The sequence below is a fragment of the Heloderma suspectum genome, chromosome 1, assembly GCF_057233095.1.
Source record: "Heloderma suspectum isolate Gila_16-S chromosome 1, 16-S_ref, whole genome shotgun sequence".
In the NCBI taxonomy this organism is placed as follows: domain Eukaryota; kingdom Metazoa; phylum Chordata; class Lepidosauria; order Squamata; family Helodermatidae; genus Heloderma; species Heloderma suspectum.
This window is the reverse complement of record NC_139458.1, coordinates 17,301,755-17,322,092: the sequence shown is the minus strand read 5'-3', so window position 1 is coordinate 17,322,092 and position 20,338 is coordinate 17,301,755. Positions and strand designations below refer to the sequence as shown.

Genomic DNA, 20,338 nt, shown 5'->3' with positions numbered 1-20,338 from the left:
GTCTGATAAAGAGTCAGTTTTGTTTTCTTCTGAGTTCTCCTTCAAAACAAATCCAGCCCAGGGACTGGGCAGGCCTGTCCCCATGCCCACACGAATACAGCGTAGTTATGCTCCTACCTGTCACTTTTCTTTATGGTACCATCATACCGTGGCTTCCATTTTGCAAAATCCTGATGCCTACCATAACATAAGGCCCCATCTCTAACACATGAGCACTGTGTCGGCCTCCTATTTATGACTGGCATTTATAACACCATTTAAAACTCAAACACAACCAGTTACTGACAAAGGTGGCATTTTTCTTTATGGGGGTCATATGTACCCTTTCAAAAGAGTAAATCGAGTGTGGGCAGGACAGCTTTCCTTTTGTGACTGCTCTTTTAACAGCTGTATCAATCCATGCTGCTGGCTGGTTTCAGGGGCAGATAAAGCACCTGCAAGATATTTAATTGCAGGAGGTAATCTTGGGTGAGGACTGTAAATATCTTTCCTATGCTAATTGCCAGATAACAAAGGGCAGGTATGCACATGAATTAGACAGACTCACTTTGCAGTGGGGGGTTCATCATCCACCTGGAACTGATAATGTAATTTAAACTAAGATTCTTCTATTCCACCTCACCTAGGCTTGAGGCTGCTCACAACAGTATTTTAAAAACAAACAAACAAAAATCTGCAAAACACACAATGGATTAAAAGCCTTCAGTGGAAATATTATTTGACAACACTATCTGAAAGCCCTCCTCAAAAGCTGGGTTTTGTAGCCTCTCCTGAACACCAGCAAGAGCATGCTGTGGCAGGCTATCCCATAACCCTAGGGCAGCGACTGAGAATGCCTTGCTTCTAGTGGAGGTTGTCTTTACCTCCTGCCATGATGGCAAACAAAGCAGAGGACTTGATGAAAATCTTAATGGGGGAGGGGAGAAGGGCACACATGGGGAGAGGTTGTCTCAAACGTATGTATGTCCCAGGTAATGCATCCTGTGCCTCATGACCTGGGGTATGGTCTGACTACCTGCCCCACTCTTTAGCTTCCTCGACGATGTTGTATTTCTTATATAGACCAATGGTATTCTGTATAAAGTCCCTGTACATTAGACGTATGTAAGACATTCAATTTAAAGAAAAGTCAGGTGGTCTGTAAACCAAACAACATAAAATAACTAAACAAATGCATTTTTCTTCATTTCAATCAGGATATAAATTGGAAGTGCGGCATCTTACAAAGTGAACCTGCATCACGCTTATTTAACACATTCGGGAGCTGATATTAGGATTATGAGATCCTGCCTCCTAAGAGGGATTCTGTGTATTTAACTGTTGAATATCATGGAATATTGATATTCCACCAAGTGAAGCTTCTCCTGCCACAAAAGCACAGTGCTAGAAAAGGAAATTTTTGCCTTCTGAGCATCACTTAAAGGGAGTGCTCAGGAACCATATCCATAATTTTTGCAGTGAAAAATGTCAATTCCACTTCAATGCAATTAGCCACCAATTCTACCTCAACTGGGAATTAACAAGAAAATCAGACATTGTTCTGGCAATGTATTTACTTTGAAAGGCTTATAGCAGAGATGGGGAACCTGTGGCCCTCCAGATGTTGCTCAACTACAACTCCCATCATCACTTCCTATTGGTCATCTTGCCTGGGGATGATGGGAGTTGCAGTCCAGCAACACTTGAAAGGCCGCAAAGTCCCGCCCCTGACTTATGGCATGAGTATGAGGGAGTTGGCTACTTTGCTCTACTAAGGGCTCCTTGCCTTGAAGGTGGATTAATTTAATTAAAATATAATAGGGAATGCTGGAAACCCCAAAGGACCTAATAAGGCCTGTAAGCATTATGTTTGATAGCCATATTTTAAAGGCACAGAATCATTCTTGATGGCTTGGTAATGACAACTGAAAGTATATGGCAGGTTAGACCTATGGACTTTAATGGTCTCAGGGACTGGAATCCAATCTAAACTGGAATCCAATCCATTCCAGGTTTAACTGGTCTCTGGATTGGATTGTAAGTATGGTGACCAGATGCAAAGGATGACAGTACTCCTTGTCATACATAGGTGAGGTAAGATACACCTGTTAAACTTATGTCTTTGGCACAACTACTGGAGGTGCAGGTGTCCCTTCCTTCTTTGACGCTGGTACCCGAGTTGCGAGAGTGCCCCAGACCCATTTCATATTTGTTGTGCATGACAAGAGCAATTTGCTAAGCCATACTGGCCAAAAAAGCAATTTCAAAAGACCCCAGCTTAATAGCTTTGGGCATATATGCTAAAGAGGTGACGAAGACATGAGCAGTAATATCAGAGACGATTGCGTTCAACTGCGCTGTGCTGTTATTCCAGTTTTATACCTAAACCTGTACACAAATGCTGCCTGTAGTAAAAACCGCGCTCTCCTACCCGTCTTTTGTTCTTTCATCCAGAAAAAATGTTTTACGCATATAAGGGTTTCATTAATAATAAGGTTAAAATAACCGCCCCCAAACCATTTCTTTCTGTAGTGTCGCAAACACTATCTTCTGAAAGGGAAGGACTTTCCCATAATTATATTGAACAGATTCAAGGAAAGAACATCACTCACCTTGAGGAGTTTTGCCTTTCTTTTGCCTATAATGTATTCATCACCGGTCATCACATCTGTCCCTGCAAATCCCATTTCCTGTTCTATTCATGAGGCGCAGCAACCTGGAGCTTTAGTGATTGCCGCCACACTTTTCCCATGGCCTTCTCACCTCTTGTCTCCCCTGCAAGCACCCCATTCCTATTGTTTATCATCTGTTCTCCCCTGCTGGAAACTGCTGTCAGATGTTCACTTATCCCTAATCTTGCTTGCTGCCTTTGATATTCTTTCTAATCCAACAACCTGTCAACTGGGGCATCAGCCCATGTCCAGGCCAGCTGCTCTGTCCCAGGCTCCAAGATTCTCTCTCAGACTCCGTATGAAATGTTTAGAGGATTCTGACCCAGGAAGGAAAACTTGAAGCAAATAATTAATGCTCTTTTGACCAGAGCTCATGACTTAGGTGCGCCATTAAGCGGACCACCGAAAGAAAGTAACCTTTAACAGTTTGTTTAAACTTGGGTGTTAATATATTAATGAAACTCTGGTCAATGTTTAAGGGACATGATTGGGGAAACGTAGGTTCTTGAGGAAGGCAAGGTGAAGATGCTTTTAAATGGTAAAGCAGTAACTAAAATCATGTTCACATACAAAATCTGTCAATTTACACAGAACATTCTTATTCACCTGCAGTTTTAAAGCAGAGGTCACAGAACAAACATTTATTAGCAAACTTTCCTCATGCTAAGTGTAAAATATGAATATTAATCAGGAGTAAGTGGTTACGTGGCATTAGAACAACTGTGTTATGTACTACACTGTAGAAAACTCCACTGTTTCCCATTCAGAGAAGGGGGTTGCCACCTATTTATTGATCTTGTGCCTTTAACAGCATTGTGAAACACAGAAATTTAGCAGATGCAGCTTTTCCTGACATGGAGAACGTGGTGGCAAAGCTTCACTTCTTTAGGGTGCAATCCTATCCATGTTTACATAGAAAGAAGTCCTGCAACTCCCACCATTCCCATGGCAGCCATGCTGGCTGGGGAATGGTGGGAGTACTAGGACTTTTTTCTGTTTAAACATGGATAGGATTGCATCCTTAATTTCTTTGTTATCCGGTCACTTTTGGGTCAGGCACAAGAGAAAGGCCAGTAAAAAACTGGGAAGTTACCTTAGGATAAAGCATAAAAGAAGTGTTACCAAGCCCAGGGCCTGAGGAAATGTGTGTGCCTTTGAAAGCTGTTTAGGAGGCAGAATTTCATCACCTGTAGCTTTCCCCAACAAATCTCTACCACGTTGGGAGATGCCCTCACATGTGATGGCATTCCCGCTTTCCTGGTGAAAAGAAAATCCAATGCTGTAAAGAACAATATTGTTTAGGAACCTGGAATGTCAGATCAATGAATCAAGGTAAGCTGGAGGTGGTCAAACATAAGATGGCAAGATTGAACATCGACATCTTGGGAATCAGTGAACTAAAATGGACAGGCATGGGCAAATTTAATTCAGGTGACCATCATATCTACTACTGTGGGCAAGAATCCCTTAGAAGAAATGGAGTAGCACTCATAGTCAACAAAAGGGTGGGAAAAGCAGTACTGGGGTACAATCTTAAAAACAATAGAATGATCTCAGTACGACTCCAAGGCAAACCATTCAACATCACAGTAATTCAAGTCTATGCCCCAACCACTGATGCCGAAGAAGCTGAGGTTGATCGGTTCTATGAAGACCTACAACACCTTCTAGAACTAACACCAAAACAATATGTCCTTTTCATCATAGGGGATTGGAATGCTAAAGTAGGAAGTCAAGAGATCACCGGGATAACAGGCAGGCATGGCCTTGGTGTACAAAATGAAGCAGGACAAAAGCTAATAGAGTTTTGCCAAGAGAACATGCTGATCATAGCAAACACTCTTTTCCAACAGCACAAGAGGCGACTCTACACATGGACATCACCAGATGGTCAATATTGAAATCAGATTGATTATGTCCTTTGCAGCCAAAGATGGAGAAACTCTATACAGTCAGTAAAAACAAGACCTGGAGCTGACTGTGGCTCAGATCATGAGCTTCTTGTTGCAAAATTTCGGCTTAAATTGAAGAACGTAGGGAAAACCACTAAACCATTCAGGTATGACCTAAATCATATCCCTGATGAATATACAGTGGAGGTGAGGAATAGATTTCAGGGATTAGACCTGATAGATAGAGTGCCTGAGGAACTATGGACGGAGGTCCGTAACATTGTTCAGGAGGCAGCAACTCAATCCATCCCAAAGAAAAGGAAATGCAAGAAAGCCAAGTGGCTGTCTGATGAGGCTTTACAAGTAGCTGAGGAAAGAAGGGAAGCGAAAAGCAAGGGAGAAAGGGGAAGATATATCCAACTGAATGCAGAGTTCCAGAGAATAGCAAGGAGAGACAAGAAGGCCTTTTTAAATGAACAATGCAAAGAAATCGAGGAAAACAACAGAATGGGAAAGACTAGAGATCTCTTCAAGAAAATCGGAGATCTCAAGGGAACGTTTTGTGCAAAGACAGGCATGATAAAGGACAAAGAAGGCAGGGACCTAACAGAAGCAGATGAGATTAAGAAGAGGTGGAAAGAATACACAGAATAACTATACAAGAAAGATCTGAATGTCCCTGATAGCCATGATAGTGCGGTCACTGAATTGAGCCGGACATCCTCGAGAGTGAAGTCAAGTGGGCCTTAGGAAGCATTAGTAACAACAAAGCTAGCGGAGATGACAGTCTTCCAGCTGAGCTATTTAAGATCCTAAAAGATGATGCTGTTAAAGTGCTGCATTCAAAATGCCAACAAATTTGGAACACTCAACAATGGCCGCAAGACTGGAAAAGGTCAGTTTACATTCCAATTCCAAAGAAGGGCAACGCCAAAAAGTGTTCAGACTACCACACAATTGCGCTCATTTCACATGCCAGCAAGGTGATGCTCAAAATCCTACAAGCTAGGCTTCAGCAGTATGCGAACCGAGAACTACCGGAAGTACAAGCTGGGTTTCGAAGAAGCAGAGGAACTAGAGATCAAATCGCCAACGTTCTCTGGATCATGGATTAAGCAAGAGAATTCCAGAAAAACGTCTATTTCTGCTTCTTTGACTACACTAAAGCCTTTGATTGTGTGGATCACAACAAACTGTAGCAAATTCTTAAAGTGATGGGAGTACCAGAGCACCTTACCTGTCTCCTGAGAAACCTGTACGAGGGTCAAGAAGCAACAGTAAGAACCAGACATGGAACAACCGAGTGGTTCAAAATTGGGAAAGGAGTACTACAAGACTGCATATTGTCACCCTGCTTATTTAACTTATATGCAGAGTACATCATGAGAAACGCCGGGTTGGATGAATCACAGGTCGGAATTAAGATTGCTGGGAGAATTATCAACAACCTCCGATATGCAGACGATACCACCCTAATGGCAGAAAGCGAAGAGGATCTCAAGAGCCTCTTGTTGAGGGTGAAAGAGGTGAGTGCAAAAGCTGGTTTGAAACTCAACATTAAAAAAACGAAGATTCGGGCATCTGGCCCCATCACATCCTGGCATATAGAAGGGGAAGAAATGGAAGCAGTGACAGATTTTACTTTCTTGGGCTCCAAGATCACTGCAGACGGTGACTGTAGCCATGAAATTAAAAGACGCTTGCTCCTTGGGAGGAAAGCTATGGCAAAGCTAGACAGCATAGTAAGAAGCAGAGACATCACCTTGCCCACAAAGGTCCGTCTAATCAAAGCTATGGTTTTCCCAGTAGTAATGTATGGCTGTGAGAGCTGGACTATAAAGAAGGCTGAGTGCCGAAGAATTGATGCTTTCGAACTGTGGTGCTGGAGAAGACTCTTACGAGTCCCCTGGACTGCAAGGAGGTCAAATCAGTCCATCCTAAAGGAAATCAACCCTGACTGCTCATTGGAAGGACAGATACTGAAGCTGAAGCTCAAATATTTTGGCCACCTAATGCGAAGAGAAAACTCTCTGGAAAAGACCCTGATGCTGGGAAAGACTGAAGGCAAAAGGAGAAGGGGACGGCAGAGGATGAGATGGCTAGATAGCATCACCGATGCAATGAATATGAACTTGAGCACACTCTGGGAGAGAGCGCAGGACAGGAAGGCCTGGCGTGCTATGGTCCATGGGATCACGAAGAGTCGGACACGACTGAATGACTGAACAACAACAACTTTCCTGCAACCCTTGAAAGTACAGGAAGCAGGGGCAGCGGCCAATTTGACACTAGCTCTAATGTAAATTATGTTGCGCTAGCATAAGTGGCCTCTAGCACAACACCAAAACTGTGCCAGCAAACCCCCTTGGAGTTGCGCTACACATTGCTTTGTTGTTGTTCAGTCGTTAAGTCATGTCCGACTCTTCGTGACCCCATGGACTGTAGCACGCCATGCCTTCCTGTCCTCCGCTCTCTCCCGGAGTGTGCTCAAGTTCGTACAGGTTGCTTACATTAGCGCAATGTAATTTATGTTAATGTTAGTGTCAAATTAGATACTGCCCTCAGTCTTATAAACTTATATTTAAAAAGAAGCAGTTCTGCTTCCATTTACTGGGGAAAGAATGCTAACTTCTATGACAGATAAGATTCTCTGAAAAGATTTTGAGAGTGTTGCTCATCACTTCTTAAGAAGCATCAAAGTCTCTCCTAGGATGAAACACTCTTGATAACAGAGTTTATTTATGCAAGAAAATAGGTAAGTAGCTACTCAACCCCTTGCATCCAATACTGTATTTGTTCAGCTATACTCCTAACTGCACTATTATGACTTGGCTATGAGAATATGTAAAGATGTACACAAAACTGGATATGAGAATATGTAAAGATGTACACAAATATACCTAGAGTATATTACAGAATGTCAAATTACTGAAATTAACATTGGTAGGTCCAGACCCTGAGAAGGCAGAATTTCTCCAGGTGTGCCTGTTCCCATCAGAATGCTGCAGGAAAGAAACAGGCTATGCCTCTTAAAGGTAAAGGATCATGTTCAGGACCTGGACTTGGCAAGCATAAGTTGTAGCATGTTCCCTTCTCAGGAATGAATCTTGCCACTGGGACACCAAACACACTATATGGAACCAGGCTAATCTAAGTTACCTGATTACCACTTTAAAATGTGGCCATTTTCATTCAATTTTATTCTTGAACAAATCTAGAATGCACAGCAAGTCACTACACTTGTTTGTTTTTTGTAGCCAAGTAAATCCATACATTCTCAATATTAATTCAGGATATTAATATTCAGTAGGGGTGTAGCTCAGTAGTAGAGCATATGCTTTTCATGCAGAAGGTCCCAGGTTCAATTCCCGACATCGCCAGTAAAAACTAAGAGCTCTTGCCCGAAAATCTGGAGAGCCACTGCCAGTCAGAGTTGACAATACTGGGCTAGATGGACCTGTGGTTCCACTCGGTATAAGGTGGCTTCCTATGTTCCTTTTACATACGAAGCTGCACTATACTTGATTCAGGCCGAGTATGTTCTTGGGCTAGCAGCAGATACTCAGGCAGGGTCTTCCCAAGCCTTGCTCCTTCAGATGCTTTTAACTGGAGAAGCCAGGGACTGAACCGGAGGCCTGCAAGCAGGACATATACTCTTCCACTGAGCTAAGGTCCCTTCCCTCATATGTATGGCTCACCTTCTCTCTTTTAAGTTGAGATCAGAGGACATGCCCCATAGTTGCTTGCTCAGGCACTCACCTTGGGGAACCATTGCTAGTAATGCCCCATAAGCAAGCAATTGGCAAATAGTAAGCTGGGTTAATATAACAGGAAATGTGGGATAGACAGAGGGCTAGCTACAACAAAGATTAAAGCAAGGTAGTCTTGACTACAGTCCTGCTGTCGTGGGGTGGGACTTTCTGCCAACTGTGGACAGTTATCTATGACACCCATCAGGTCTATGCCCATCTTTTAGCAGACAAAGCCACAAAACAGGCTGAGCTTATATTGGATTAGACAAGGTTACCAATCAAACCCATGAAGGGCTATGATAGATGGTTGGTGGGCTGTATTTGGGTCGGTGAATCATATATTGCACAGGTCTGGGCTATAATATCAATTGTCTTTTGTATGAAGACCTGTAGAATACCTTCTGCAAGGTAACACAGTAAGTACAGCAGGCAGACAGTAACCTAATTTTACCAGTTCCATGATCTGATACTCAGTTCTTAGGGACCAATCTTGGAATTGTTGTAGATCACAAGCTGAATATGAGCCAACAATGTGATGTGGCTGCAAAAAAGGCCAATGCTATTTTGGGCTGCATTAATAGAAGCACAGCTTCCAAATCCCAGGAAGTACTAGTTCCCCTCTACTCAGCACTGATTAGGCCTCATCTGGAGTACTGTGTCCAGTTCTGAGTACCACACTTTAAGAAGGATGCAGTCAAATTGGAGAGGGTTCAGAGGAGGGTAACGAAGATGATCAGGGGACTGGAAACAAAGCCCTATGAGGAGAGACTGAAAGAACTGGGCATGTTCAGCCTTGAGAAGACAAGACTGAGGGGAGATATGATAGCGCTCTTCATGTACTTGAACCGTTGTGACAGAGAGGAAGGCCAGGATCTCTTCTCAATCATCCCAGAGTGCAGGACACAGAATAATGGGCTCAAGTTACAGGAAGCCAGATTCCAGCTGAACATCAGGAAAAACTTCCTGACTGTTAGAGCAGTATGACAATGGAACCAATTACCTAGGGAGGTAGTGGGCTCTCCCACACTGAAGGCATTCAAGATGAAGCTGGACAGCTATCTATCAGGGATGCTTTGACTTAGATTCCAGCATTGAGCAGGGGGTTGGACTCAATGGTCTTATAGGCCCCTTCCAACCCTACTATTCTATGATTCTATGATTCTAAGTGAAAAGTGGTTCATGAGTGTATCAATTTTACAGGAGCAAAAGATTTCACATGACCTCTCCCCATGCAACCTACTGTGCTAAGAAGTTCTCTGGGCAGTGTACAATACATTAAAAACAAAGCAGAATGTTAAAACAAAAAGTAAAAGCAGTGCAGTATGAAACCAAATACATCAACTTTTGATGTACAGAATCAACTTTCCCCAACCTGGCGCCCTCTAGATGTTTTGTTTGTTTGTTTGTATTTATTTATTTATCGCATTTATATCCCGCCTTTTTTCCTCTCGCAAGGAACCCAAGGCGGCTTACATTTTCCTCCTCCTCTCCATTTTAGCCTCACAACAACAACCCTGTGAGGTAGGTTGGGCTGAGAGTCTGTGACTGGCCCAAAGTCACCCAGTGAGCTTCCATGGCCAAGTGGGGACTAGAACCCGGATCTCCCAGCTCCCAGTCCATCACTCTCACGACTACACTACACTGAAGTTTTGGACTTCAATTCCTGTCAGCCCCAGCCACTATGGCAAATGGTCACAAATTCTGGGGGTTGTGGTCCAAAACGTCTGGAGGGCATCAGGCACAGATGGAAGGCTGTACTACATAATTAATTTCGCATCTTTGCAACTACAGAGCTACAGCTGTGAGCCCTTTTATATATTTTTTACAGAAAAAGTGTCCAGATTCATCAGTATTCAGGTGGGAATCCTAGGATCAAGGGAGAGACTGGGTTCAGACGATCATAGGGGTAAAAGAAGCCATCATGGCTTCTCCCACCATTCCTGCACATGCCATGATTTGCATAATTACCCATGATGCAGTGTGGGTTGCCATACCGTCCAAACCCGGCACAGTGCACAGCAGAGGTGACTTGTGGTAGGGGTTGTGGAATTGATAAGAAGCCGCCCCACCGTGCTGGGTTTGGATGATAGGCAACTCATCCTGCATTGTGGGTAATTATGCAAATCGTGGTCGCACAAGTGGCATGCACAAAGGGAGGGGGAGAAGCCATGATGACTTCTCTTACCCCTGTGATCGTCCAAACACCCCCAGAAAGAGTTGCCAGATATACTGCCTCTTAAAAGGCAAATTCAATCTTTATTTGTCCAGGGGAACAAACTTTAGACCCACCCATTGGTATCTTCATATAGCTACAAATTATGATAAACACAGCCTCTGCCACCATTGCATCTCCTGTTCTAAAACTCTATGGTGCTAAAGTATGAGTCGGAAACTTAGGAGAAATATTACATTAATTGAAGGAGTTGCGATTTTCAGATCAATTCCTGTGCTCTAAATTGGCACGGGGTCTTACTGGGAAGAAATTACGATGGCAGGAGAATTAGATGAATCCCTAGCACCACAAGTTCACTATCCAGAAAGGGGTTTAAAAGACTACAGGACATTGATGTGAAAGGAAAAGGGACAGGGACCCTGAGCAAACAGGATGGCTTGGAATATCAGATGCACAGTGCAAGTAAATGATGTACTGATGTAAATGTAGTCATGACCACCAATTTGGATGGCTTTAAATGGGGATTAGACAACTCCATGGAGGACAAGGCTATCAATGGCTACTAGTCATGATAGCTATATGTTACCTCCAGTATCGGAGGCAAGTAGTCTCTATATTGCTGAGGAACATGAGCAGGAGGGCGCTATTGCACTCATGTCCTGCTTGCAGGCTTCCTACACGCATCTGGTTGGCCACTATATGAACAGAATACTGGACTAGATGGACCTTTGGTTTGATCCAGCATGACTTCTTTCATGTTCTTAAATGGGGACAAGGAGGCTGACTGGAAGCCAGGAGACAGGCAGAGGGAGTGATGAGTATGGGGAACCAAAGGATACATGAAGTAAACTGTAAATGGCAGCTATGCACTAGAGCAGGGGTATGCAACTTGTCCTCCAGGTGTTTTACCCAACAACTCCCATCAGCCCTAGCCAGCACAGTCAATGGTGAGGGATGATGGGAGTTGTAGGCCAATATACCTGGAGGGACACAAGTTGCCCACCCCTGCAGTAGAGTGCTATTGCTTCAAGCCTTGCTTCTTAGCGTCCTGAAGGCATCCAGTGAACCACTGTGGGAAGCAGGATGCTGGACTGGATGGTAATCTGGTCTGTTCTTATGTACAGGAAAACGGCAGGGCATCAGACTCGCATCAACAAGGAGTTCACATGAAATTGTGCTTTTACTACCTTTAAAAAATAGCCTTATGGAACAGGACTTTAAAAATGCATTAAGCGTTACAAAAGTAGTCAGGCTGGACAAAAGCGAGCTACGTGGCAAGACTACATTGCCAAGGGATTGCCATTGGGATTCAGTCCTAAACTACAAGACTTCACCCAAATCTGGGTGGAGTGTCACATCTATTTGTTTCTCCTCCTCCTGCCATGGGGATATGGTACTTCCTATAGAAATTTATGAGACGCTGAAATATTAAGCTTGTCCTATGCCTGAGGCCTGAGGCTGGATATGTTCGTGTGTAGTCCAATCCTATACACATATACTTCGAAGTAAGTCCCACTGAGTTCAATGGGACTGTCTTCCAAGTAGATCTTGCACCCTTGAAAAAACAACTCCCAGCATTCCCCAGCCACCCATACTGGGTGGGGCATGCTGGGAGTTGTAGGACTTTTTTCTGTCTAAACATCCTTAGGATTGTACCCTAAGGGCACAGCATCCACCAGCCAGCTATGTTTCTGTCTAAACATGCATAGGATTGCACCCTAAGGCTGCAATGCTATACCTACTTACCTGGGAGTAAGTCCCACTGAACTCAACAGGATGTACTTCTGAGTAGACATGACTAGGACTGCACTGCAAGTGTCCAGTTTTTCTCTACTGGAAGCTACTGAGGAACAATGACAAATGACAGCTTGGCTCATCAAACCCACCATCAACCTGTCAAACTGAGAAAACTTGAAGTAAGGAAAATCTCCCTGGCCTAATGTTAAAACCAAACTATATGAATAAAAAGGTGTTTCTGTTAAACGTTGTTCACACCTACCTCATCGATTCAGAGGAAGGGAACAGAGAATGTTCTTTATAAAGAACATATTATTATCCCAGTGTTGTACCTGCATTTTTAATTTGCAATAGAACTGAGACTGCATCAAGAAGTTCTATGTTTAAATTACAATAGCCATGAAAATTCTAAGGCATCTGGGACATTGCCTTACTAACCATGAGAAAAAGAACTGTTACTTTAGGTACTGAGGCAGTACATGGCCAACAACCAGGGGGTTGCTTTTATGCCCTGCTTCTGGGCTTCCCAGAGGCATCTGAGCGATTCTATCCTCATTCTGGATAGTAAGATCTGACTTTCTTAAAAAAAGCACCATGCCACCATCTGCAGTGCCACAAAGAAGCGTGGAGGCCTGGGGCATTGATTTGTAAATCGGATGTCTACTTGGAAAAAGAAAAAACAACCAAATGACTTGTGACACCTTAAAGATTTAAAGTGCAATTCTTCTATGCATGTTTAGATAGAAAAAAATCCTACAACTCCCAGCATTCCTCCAGCAATACTTGCTGACTGGGGCATGCTGGGAATTGTGGTGGTGGTGGTGGTATCTGTCTAAACATACATAGGATTGCACCCTTATTCTGTCACAAGGGCACTTATTCATTGGTGAGGTTCACCTTTATTCGCAAATGAGACATCTTTTTGTGCAAGTAGGTATCTATTTATTTAAGAAGCCTATGTACTAGTGAAGTATTTGCAGGAGGCGGCTCTGTTTGCAAGTGGGGCCTTTCTGATTCCTCTTGCTTTGGTCAATTTTTTGCCCTACCACAGTTTTCCTTTTTTTGAATATATTTTTATTTATTGTATTGGTTTTCCCATCTCATTGCACAGATTTTCTTTTTTAATGCCCCGAATTTTCATCATAGTTGTAAGCTGGCAAATCTCAATGGGGCAGCAGGAGACACTGGGCTTGTGAGGAAGCATGGAGCAGTTGAGCCCAGCCCCTATAAAGCGGAACCGGAAAAAGGAGCAAGAGACAACTGGCACCTTACAACAGCTACAAGCAGGGCTAGAGGAGATGCTGAAAGGATCCTGGTGGTGACATTTTGGTGGAAGGGGAAGTGTGTTTGCCTTTTCATGAGTGTGTGTGCAGGGGGAGGTAGAGCAGGTGGGTTTATATGGGATTAATTTGGCCTTGGGATTGGTCTTCAGGAATACAGAAAGCACTAATAAATAGGTTTGAAAACCCAGCCAGAATTTTACTGTCCCAATCAGAATTTTATCCTCTTGGCCAGCTGCCGGAAACAGATGATGCAAAGGCAGCAAAAAAGAAAAAGGAAAAGGCGGAACTATTCCTGCTATGTATGTTGTGTGTGGGTTTGCTGACACAGCACTACCTGCGTGTTAATGGCGGCATCTGTAGAGTGGTGCAACAGAGAAGACACTGCCTGCCTTCTGACCTCAAGCACCCCTGCCCCTGCCAGTGTGGGGCCAAAACTCCTGCCCTCCTTCCACTCTGCCACCCCTTAAGCAGGCAAATTGAAAGTGAGACATGCTCCAGGCACAGGAGCACAACTCAGCACACCTAGCCAGCCTTAGAATGGGCAAGGAAGCCTTTCTTTCAACCCCACCCACCTCAGAACACACACACACACACACACACTCGACACACATAACAACAACGATAATACTTTCCCCTTGTGGGAGTAGGAACCCTCCTCATGCTCAGAATTACTCAGTCCTAGCTGGGGTGTGTGTGTGTGTGTACAATTAATAATAATAATTATTATTATTATTATTATTATTATTTTAAAAATGTATTTCTTCTTGTGGAGGTAGGAATCCTGCTCATGCTCAGAATCTCTTAATCCTAGCTGTCAGGGTTTTGTTGGTGGGAGGGTGTGCGTGCGTGCAAATAATGATTTAAAAAAATGTCTTTCTCTTCGTGGAGTTAAAGACTTTTGCCTATGCTTAGAATCACTCAATCCTAGCTGTCGGGGTTTTGTTGGGTGCGTGTGTGTGCAAATAATAATTTTTAGAGTGGCTGCGTGACCAGCCAGATGGGCGATTAATAAATTTAATGAATAAATAAATTTAATGAATAAATAAATTTTAAAATGTATTTCTTCTTGTGGGAGTAGGGACCCTGCTCATGCTCAGAATCACTCAATCCTAGTTGTCAGGTTTTGTTGGGGTGTGTGTGTCTTCAAATAATAATAATTTTAAAATGTCTTTCTTCTTGTGGGGGTAGGGACCCTGCTCATGCTCAGAATCACTCAATCCTAGTTGTCAGGTTTTGTTGGGGTGTGTGTCTCTTCAATTAATAATAATAATAATAATTTTAAAATGTATTTCTTCTTGTGGGGGTAGGGACCCTGCTCATGCTCAGAATCACTCAATCCTAGTTGTCAGGTTTTGTTGGGGTGTGTGTGTCTTCAAATAATAATAATAATAATTTTAAAATGTCTTTCTTCTTGTGGGGGTAGGGACCCTGCTCATACTCAGAATAACTCAATCCTAGTTGTCAGGTTTTGTTGGGGTGTGTGTGTCTTCAAATAATAATAATAATAATTTTAAAATGTCTTTCTTCTTGTGGGGGTAGGGACCCTGCTCATGCTCAGAATCACTCAATCCTAGTTGTCAGGTTTTGTTGGGGTGTGTGTCTCTTCAAATAATAATAATAATAATAATTTTAAAATGTCTTTCTTCTTGTGGGGGTAGGGACCCTGCTCATGCTCAGAATCACTCAATCCTAGTTGTCAGGTTTTGTTGGGGTGTGTGTCTCTTCAAATAATAATAATAATAATAATAATTTTAAAATGTCTTTCTTCTTGTGGGGGTAGGGACCCTGCTCATGCTCAGAATCACTCAATCCTAGTTGTCAGGTTTTGTTGGGGTGTGTGTGTCTTCAAATAATAATAATAATAATAATAATAATAATTTTAAAATGTCTTTCTTCTTGTGGGGGTAGGGACCCTGCTCATGCTCAGAATCACTCAATCCTAGTTGTCAGGTTTTGTTGGGGTGTGTGTGTCTTCAAATAATAATAATAATAATAATAATAATTTTAAAATGTCTTCCTTCTTGTGTGGGTAGGGACCCTGCTCATGCTTCCGAGAGAAGCCGCGAGGATCACTCAATCCTAGTTGTCAGGTTTTGTTGGGGTGTGTGTCTCTTCAAATAATAATAATAATAATAATAATAATAATTTTAAAATGTCTTTCTTCTTGTGGGGGTAGGGACCCTGCTCATGCTCAGAATCACTCAATCCTAGTTGTCAGGTTTTGTTGGGGTGTGTGTGTCTTCAAATAATAATAATAATTTTAAAATGTCTTTCTTCTTGTGGGGGTAGGGACCCTGCTCATGCTCAGAATCACTCAATCCTAGTTGTCAGGTTTTGTTGGGGTGTGTGTGTCTTCAAATAATAATAATAATTTTAAAATGTCTTTCTTCTTGTGGGGGTAGGGACCCTGCTCTTGCTCAGAATCACTCAATCCTAGTTGTCAGGTTTTGTTGGGGTGTGTGTCTCTTCAAATAATAATACTAATAATAATAATAATAATTTTAAAATGTCTTTCTTCTTGTGGGGGTAGGGACCCTGCTCATGCTCAGAATCACTCAATCCTAGTTGTCAGGTTTTGTTGGGGTGTGTGTCTCTTCAAATAATAATACTAATAATAATAATAATAATAATTTTAAAATGTCTTTCTTCTTGTGGGGGTAGGGACCCTGCTCATGCTCAGAATCACTCAATCCTAGTTGCCAGGTTTTGTTGGGGTGTGTGTCTCTTCAAATAATAATAATAATAACAACAATAATAATAATTTTAAAATGTCTTCCTTCTTGTGGGGGTAGGGACCCTGCTCATGCTCAGAATCACTCAATCCTAGTTGTCAGGTTTTGTTGGGGTGTGTGTGTCTTCAAATAATAATAATAATAATAATAATTTTAAAATGTCTTTCTTCTTGTGGGGGTAGGGACCCTGCTCATGCTCAGAATCACTCAATCCTAGTTGTCAGGTTTTGTTGGGGTGTGTGTGTCTTCAAATAATAATAATAATAATAATAATTTTAAAATGTCTTTCTTCTTGTGGGGGTAGGGACCCTGCTCATGCTCAGAATCACTCAATCCTAGTTGTCAGGTTTTGTTGGGGTGTGTGTCTCTTCAAATAATAATAATAATAACAACAATAATAATAATTTTAAAATGTCTTCCTTCTTGTGGGGGTAGGGACCCTGCTCATGCTCAGAATCACTCAATCCTAGTTGTCAGGTTTTGTTGGGGTGTGTGTGTCTTCAAATAATAATAATAATAATAATAATAATTTTAAAATGTCTTCCTTCTTGTGGGGGTAGGGACCCTGCTCATGCTCAGAATCACTCAATCCTAGTTGTCAGGTTTTGTTGGGGTGTGTGTGTCTTCAAATAATAATAATAATAATAATAATTTTAAAATGTCTTCCTTCTTGTGGGGGTAGGGACCCTGCTCATGCTCAGAATCACTCAATCCTAGTTGTCAGGTTTTGTTGGGGTGTGTGTGTCTTCAAATAATAATAATAATAACAACAATAATAATAATTTTAAAATGTCTTCCTTCTTGTGTGGGTAGGGACCCTGCTCATGCTTCCGAGAGAAGCCGCGAGGATCACTCAATCCTAGTTGTCAGGTTTTGTTGGGGTGTGTGTGTCTTCAAATAATAATAATAATAATAATAATAATAATTTTAAGATGTCTTTCTCCTTGTGGAGTTACAGACTCTTACCCATCCTCAGAATCACTCAATCACGGGTCAGGGTTTTGCTGCTGCATTTTTGCAAACCCAAAGACGGCGCGTCTGCTAGGTGAGAGGCGGCTCCGCCACAGCATTCGCAGCACCAGCAGGCCGCCTCTGCCCATGTGCGGAGCGCGGCTCCCCTCCACATAAACCACAACCAGCCCTTCCCCGCCCGAGCCTGGGCTAACAGAGAAGGCTTTCCAGGTCGGAAGCTGCGGTTCCGAAAGGCCTGAGCCCCGGAACCCCCCCCCCCCGCGCCCCTACACACACACGGGGATGAGGAGGGCCGCTCCTCCTCACGCTGCTTCCCCGGCAGGGCCTGCCGGAGCGCCAGACTCAAGCAGCGGCCCTCCGCGGAGGGAGCTCGGCGGGGCTCCAGCGGAAGCCGGCCGGCCGGCCGCGCCAAGTCGCGACGCTGCGGAAGAGGAGGCCGAGGCGGCGATGGCGGCCGCTCCGCCTAGCCGGCGGCTTACCTGGCGGTAGCGGAGCCGAAAAGGCCGCAGGTATCGGGAGGCGGCGCACGGCCCCAGCGCCAGCTCCTCGATGGACTCCATGGCCGCCGGCGCCGCCGCCTCAGACGGCGGCTCGGCTGCGCCGGCCGAGAGAAGCCGCGAAGGGCCGATAGCCGAGGAAGAAAGAGGGCCCGCGGGGAGCGGGCGAGCAGCAAAATGCACACGGAAAGAAAAGGGCGGGGGAATAGTTTCTCAAGAAGGTTTCCCCTTCCTATATCTTAGCTTGGTGGGGGAACTCACTCGAAATCTTTCTACACACCGACCTGAAAGGCCGTTCCTGTTAGCTCAGGCTTGGGTGAGGAAGGTAGGGTTGTGAGGGGTTTTTTTTGGGGGGGGGGGCGCATTCTGCACATGGGCAGAGGTGGCCTTTTGGTGGTGCCAATGCTGTGTGACGCAAAGGGCTCCCTCATAGCCGTGCCATCTTTACGCTTGCAAAAATACAGCAACAGAAGCCCTGACCCAGGACCGAGTGATCCTGAGCCTGGGCAGAGTTCTTACCCCCACAAGGGGAAATACTTTTTTTTTTTTTTTTAAGTATTAATTGCAAAAAAGAAAAAGACAACGACAAACAAAACCCTGACAGCTAGGATTGAGCGAATCTGAGCATGTGCAGGGTCCCTACTCCTGGGTGTGTGTATGTGTCCACAAAGAATCATAGAATAGTAGGGTTGGAAGGGGCCTATAAGAGGTGGTGGAAGACATATTAAAGGAAATCTAGGATAGAGATTGAAGCTCAAATATTTTGGCCACCTAATGCGAAGAGAAAACTCCCTGGAAAAGACCCTGATGCTGGGAAAGACTGAAGGCAAAAGGAGAAGGGGACGGCAGAGGATGAGATGGCTAGATAGCATCACCGCTTCAATGAATATGAACTTGAGCACGCTCCAGGAGAGAGCGCAGGACAGGAAGGCCTGGCGTGCTGTGGTCCATGGGGTCACGAAGAGTCGGACACGACTGAACGACAACAACAACAAGGATAGAGATGTTTGTGCTGGACTGCCCCCTTCCCACGGGAACCAAGGTGGATGAAACTATTATTACATAGCATTGAGCAGGGGGTTGGACTAGATGGCCTTGTAGGCCCCTTCCAACCCTACTATTCTATGATTGTATTACCACCCCCACCCCACCCCCCATATCTGATAAGAGCTTGGAAGAAAGGAGATAGGGAGACCTCATGAAGTAGCTTGGATTCTCTCCACCCCCAGTATCACTGCAAGAGATACAGGGCCATAGCAACGTTATTATTGGTATTATTAATAAGAATTATTAATAATGGGCATATGTATGACAGCTTACTGCACAATTCTATGCATCTTTAGTCAGAAGTAAGTCCCAGTGTATTCAGTAGGCTTCCTTTCAGCTCAGTGTGCATAGGATTGCAGCCTGAGAGAGTTTAAAGTGCTTCATGTGGATAATGCTTGGTAGTCTTTGCGACATCTGTGTAAGGTGGCTGAGTATTATTATCCCCATTTTGCCAAGAGGATGCAGAGGGCTGGCTAGCATCAAACCATCTAGTGAGGTCATTGGAAAGACATGATTTGACATTTACCGCATGTTTTTAGGGCAATCTCCAGGTGGTTTGAGGTTATTACCTTCTCTCGCGTTATTGTGTTTGATCCAGGGATGAGGAAGCAGTTCTTAATACAGGAGTATATGATCAGGGCTGTGCATGTTCCATTAAAAAAAAATAAAGGTATGTACGAGAATAGCTGGCTTCTGCAACTGTTAGAAATTATACAAATTGAGCAACTTTGCATAATTTCCCTTATTTATTTTTACAGTGTTTTGGCATTTGCCCTATTTTGCATATATTTTTTCTTGGTTTTGTTTTTCATAATAAGGGGCATGGATCTATACAAGAGATTGATACCCTGCCCCCAACCACCTCTTTGATTTCAGCAGTTTCAGCAAATAATTGTCTTTGCACATTCAGACAGACCTTTGTAGCCATAAAAGCTAGTAGAAACTTGCTTCAAAAGGCAGGAGGGTGGGGGACTGCTAAAATTCTCAGCTGAATTTTGCACCCACTGCCTCATTCTGCACCCTGAGGAATATATGCAGCCGTGCACGTGACCATACATACTCATTACTAAATCATCTTTTGTGTAAAGTGCATTAATTGCCTGTCTTGATTTTATCCTATTTTATCACATTGTAACACTGCACTCATGGGCCTCTTGCTACTTGATGTAGTGTTTCCCAAACTTTTGATAGCTGGGACACAGGTTTTGTGTGTGTTGATTAAAACTGGAGGGACAAACTACTTGGCACTCAAAAAGTTACATATATTCTCACTCAGCTTCCAAAACAATGGGAAGGTGGCATATTAAAGAAAACCCCAGTTGGTCTTGCTTCTTCCTGCCCTCCCTTTTCCCAGTCACTCAGGGCAAAACTAGAATTGTGAACTGTCTCCATGTCTGACAACAAACTGCTCAAAAGCTATGGAACCTAGAGCAGGAAAGGGAAACAGATCCTGCTGTCCTTCCAAATACACTCCATTTTGTGTAAAGAATAGACTCCCACCCTCACCTTATATGTGAATGGGTCAAATATGTGTGATCACCCCACTTGCCTAGTTTGGCCCTCAAAGCTCAGGATTAGGATGGTACCTTTGGAGCAATGGTG

The 20,338-nt window shown here is 43.6% G+C and overlaps 1 protein-coding gene across 8 annotated transcripts in view; it reads right to left on the bottom strand.

Moving 5' to 3' along the window:
- NUDT14 (nudix hydrolase 14) overlaps positions 1 to 18,249 on the bottom strand; it is a 70,351-nt gene extending 52,102 nt beyond the window's left edge. For 3 of the 8 annotated variants that reach the window (XM_084837197.1, XM_084837176.1, XM_084837214.1), the window contains exon 1: positions 17,187 to 18,249. Coding sequence is in view for 4 of the 8 variants with exons in the window: in XM_084837148.1 (XP_084693274.1) it covers positions 17,672 to 17,752 (81 nt within the window). In the remaining 4 variants the exon portion in view is untranslated. Of the gene's footprint in view, positions 1 to 12,214; positions 12,370 to 17,186 lie in introns of all 8 variants that reach the window. The other 5 variants (XM_084837188.1, XM_084837148.1, XM_084837166.1 and 2 more) reach the window with 5 other exon arrangements.
- Between the last annotated feature and the right edge of the window lie 2,089 nt (positions 18,250 to 20,338).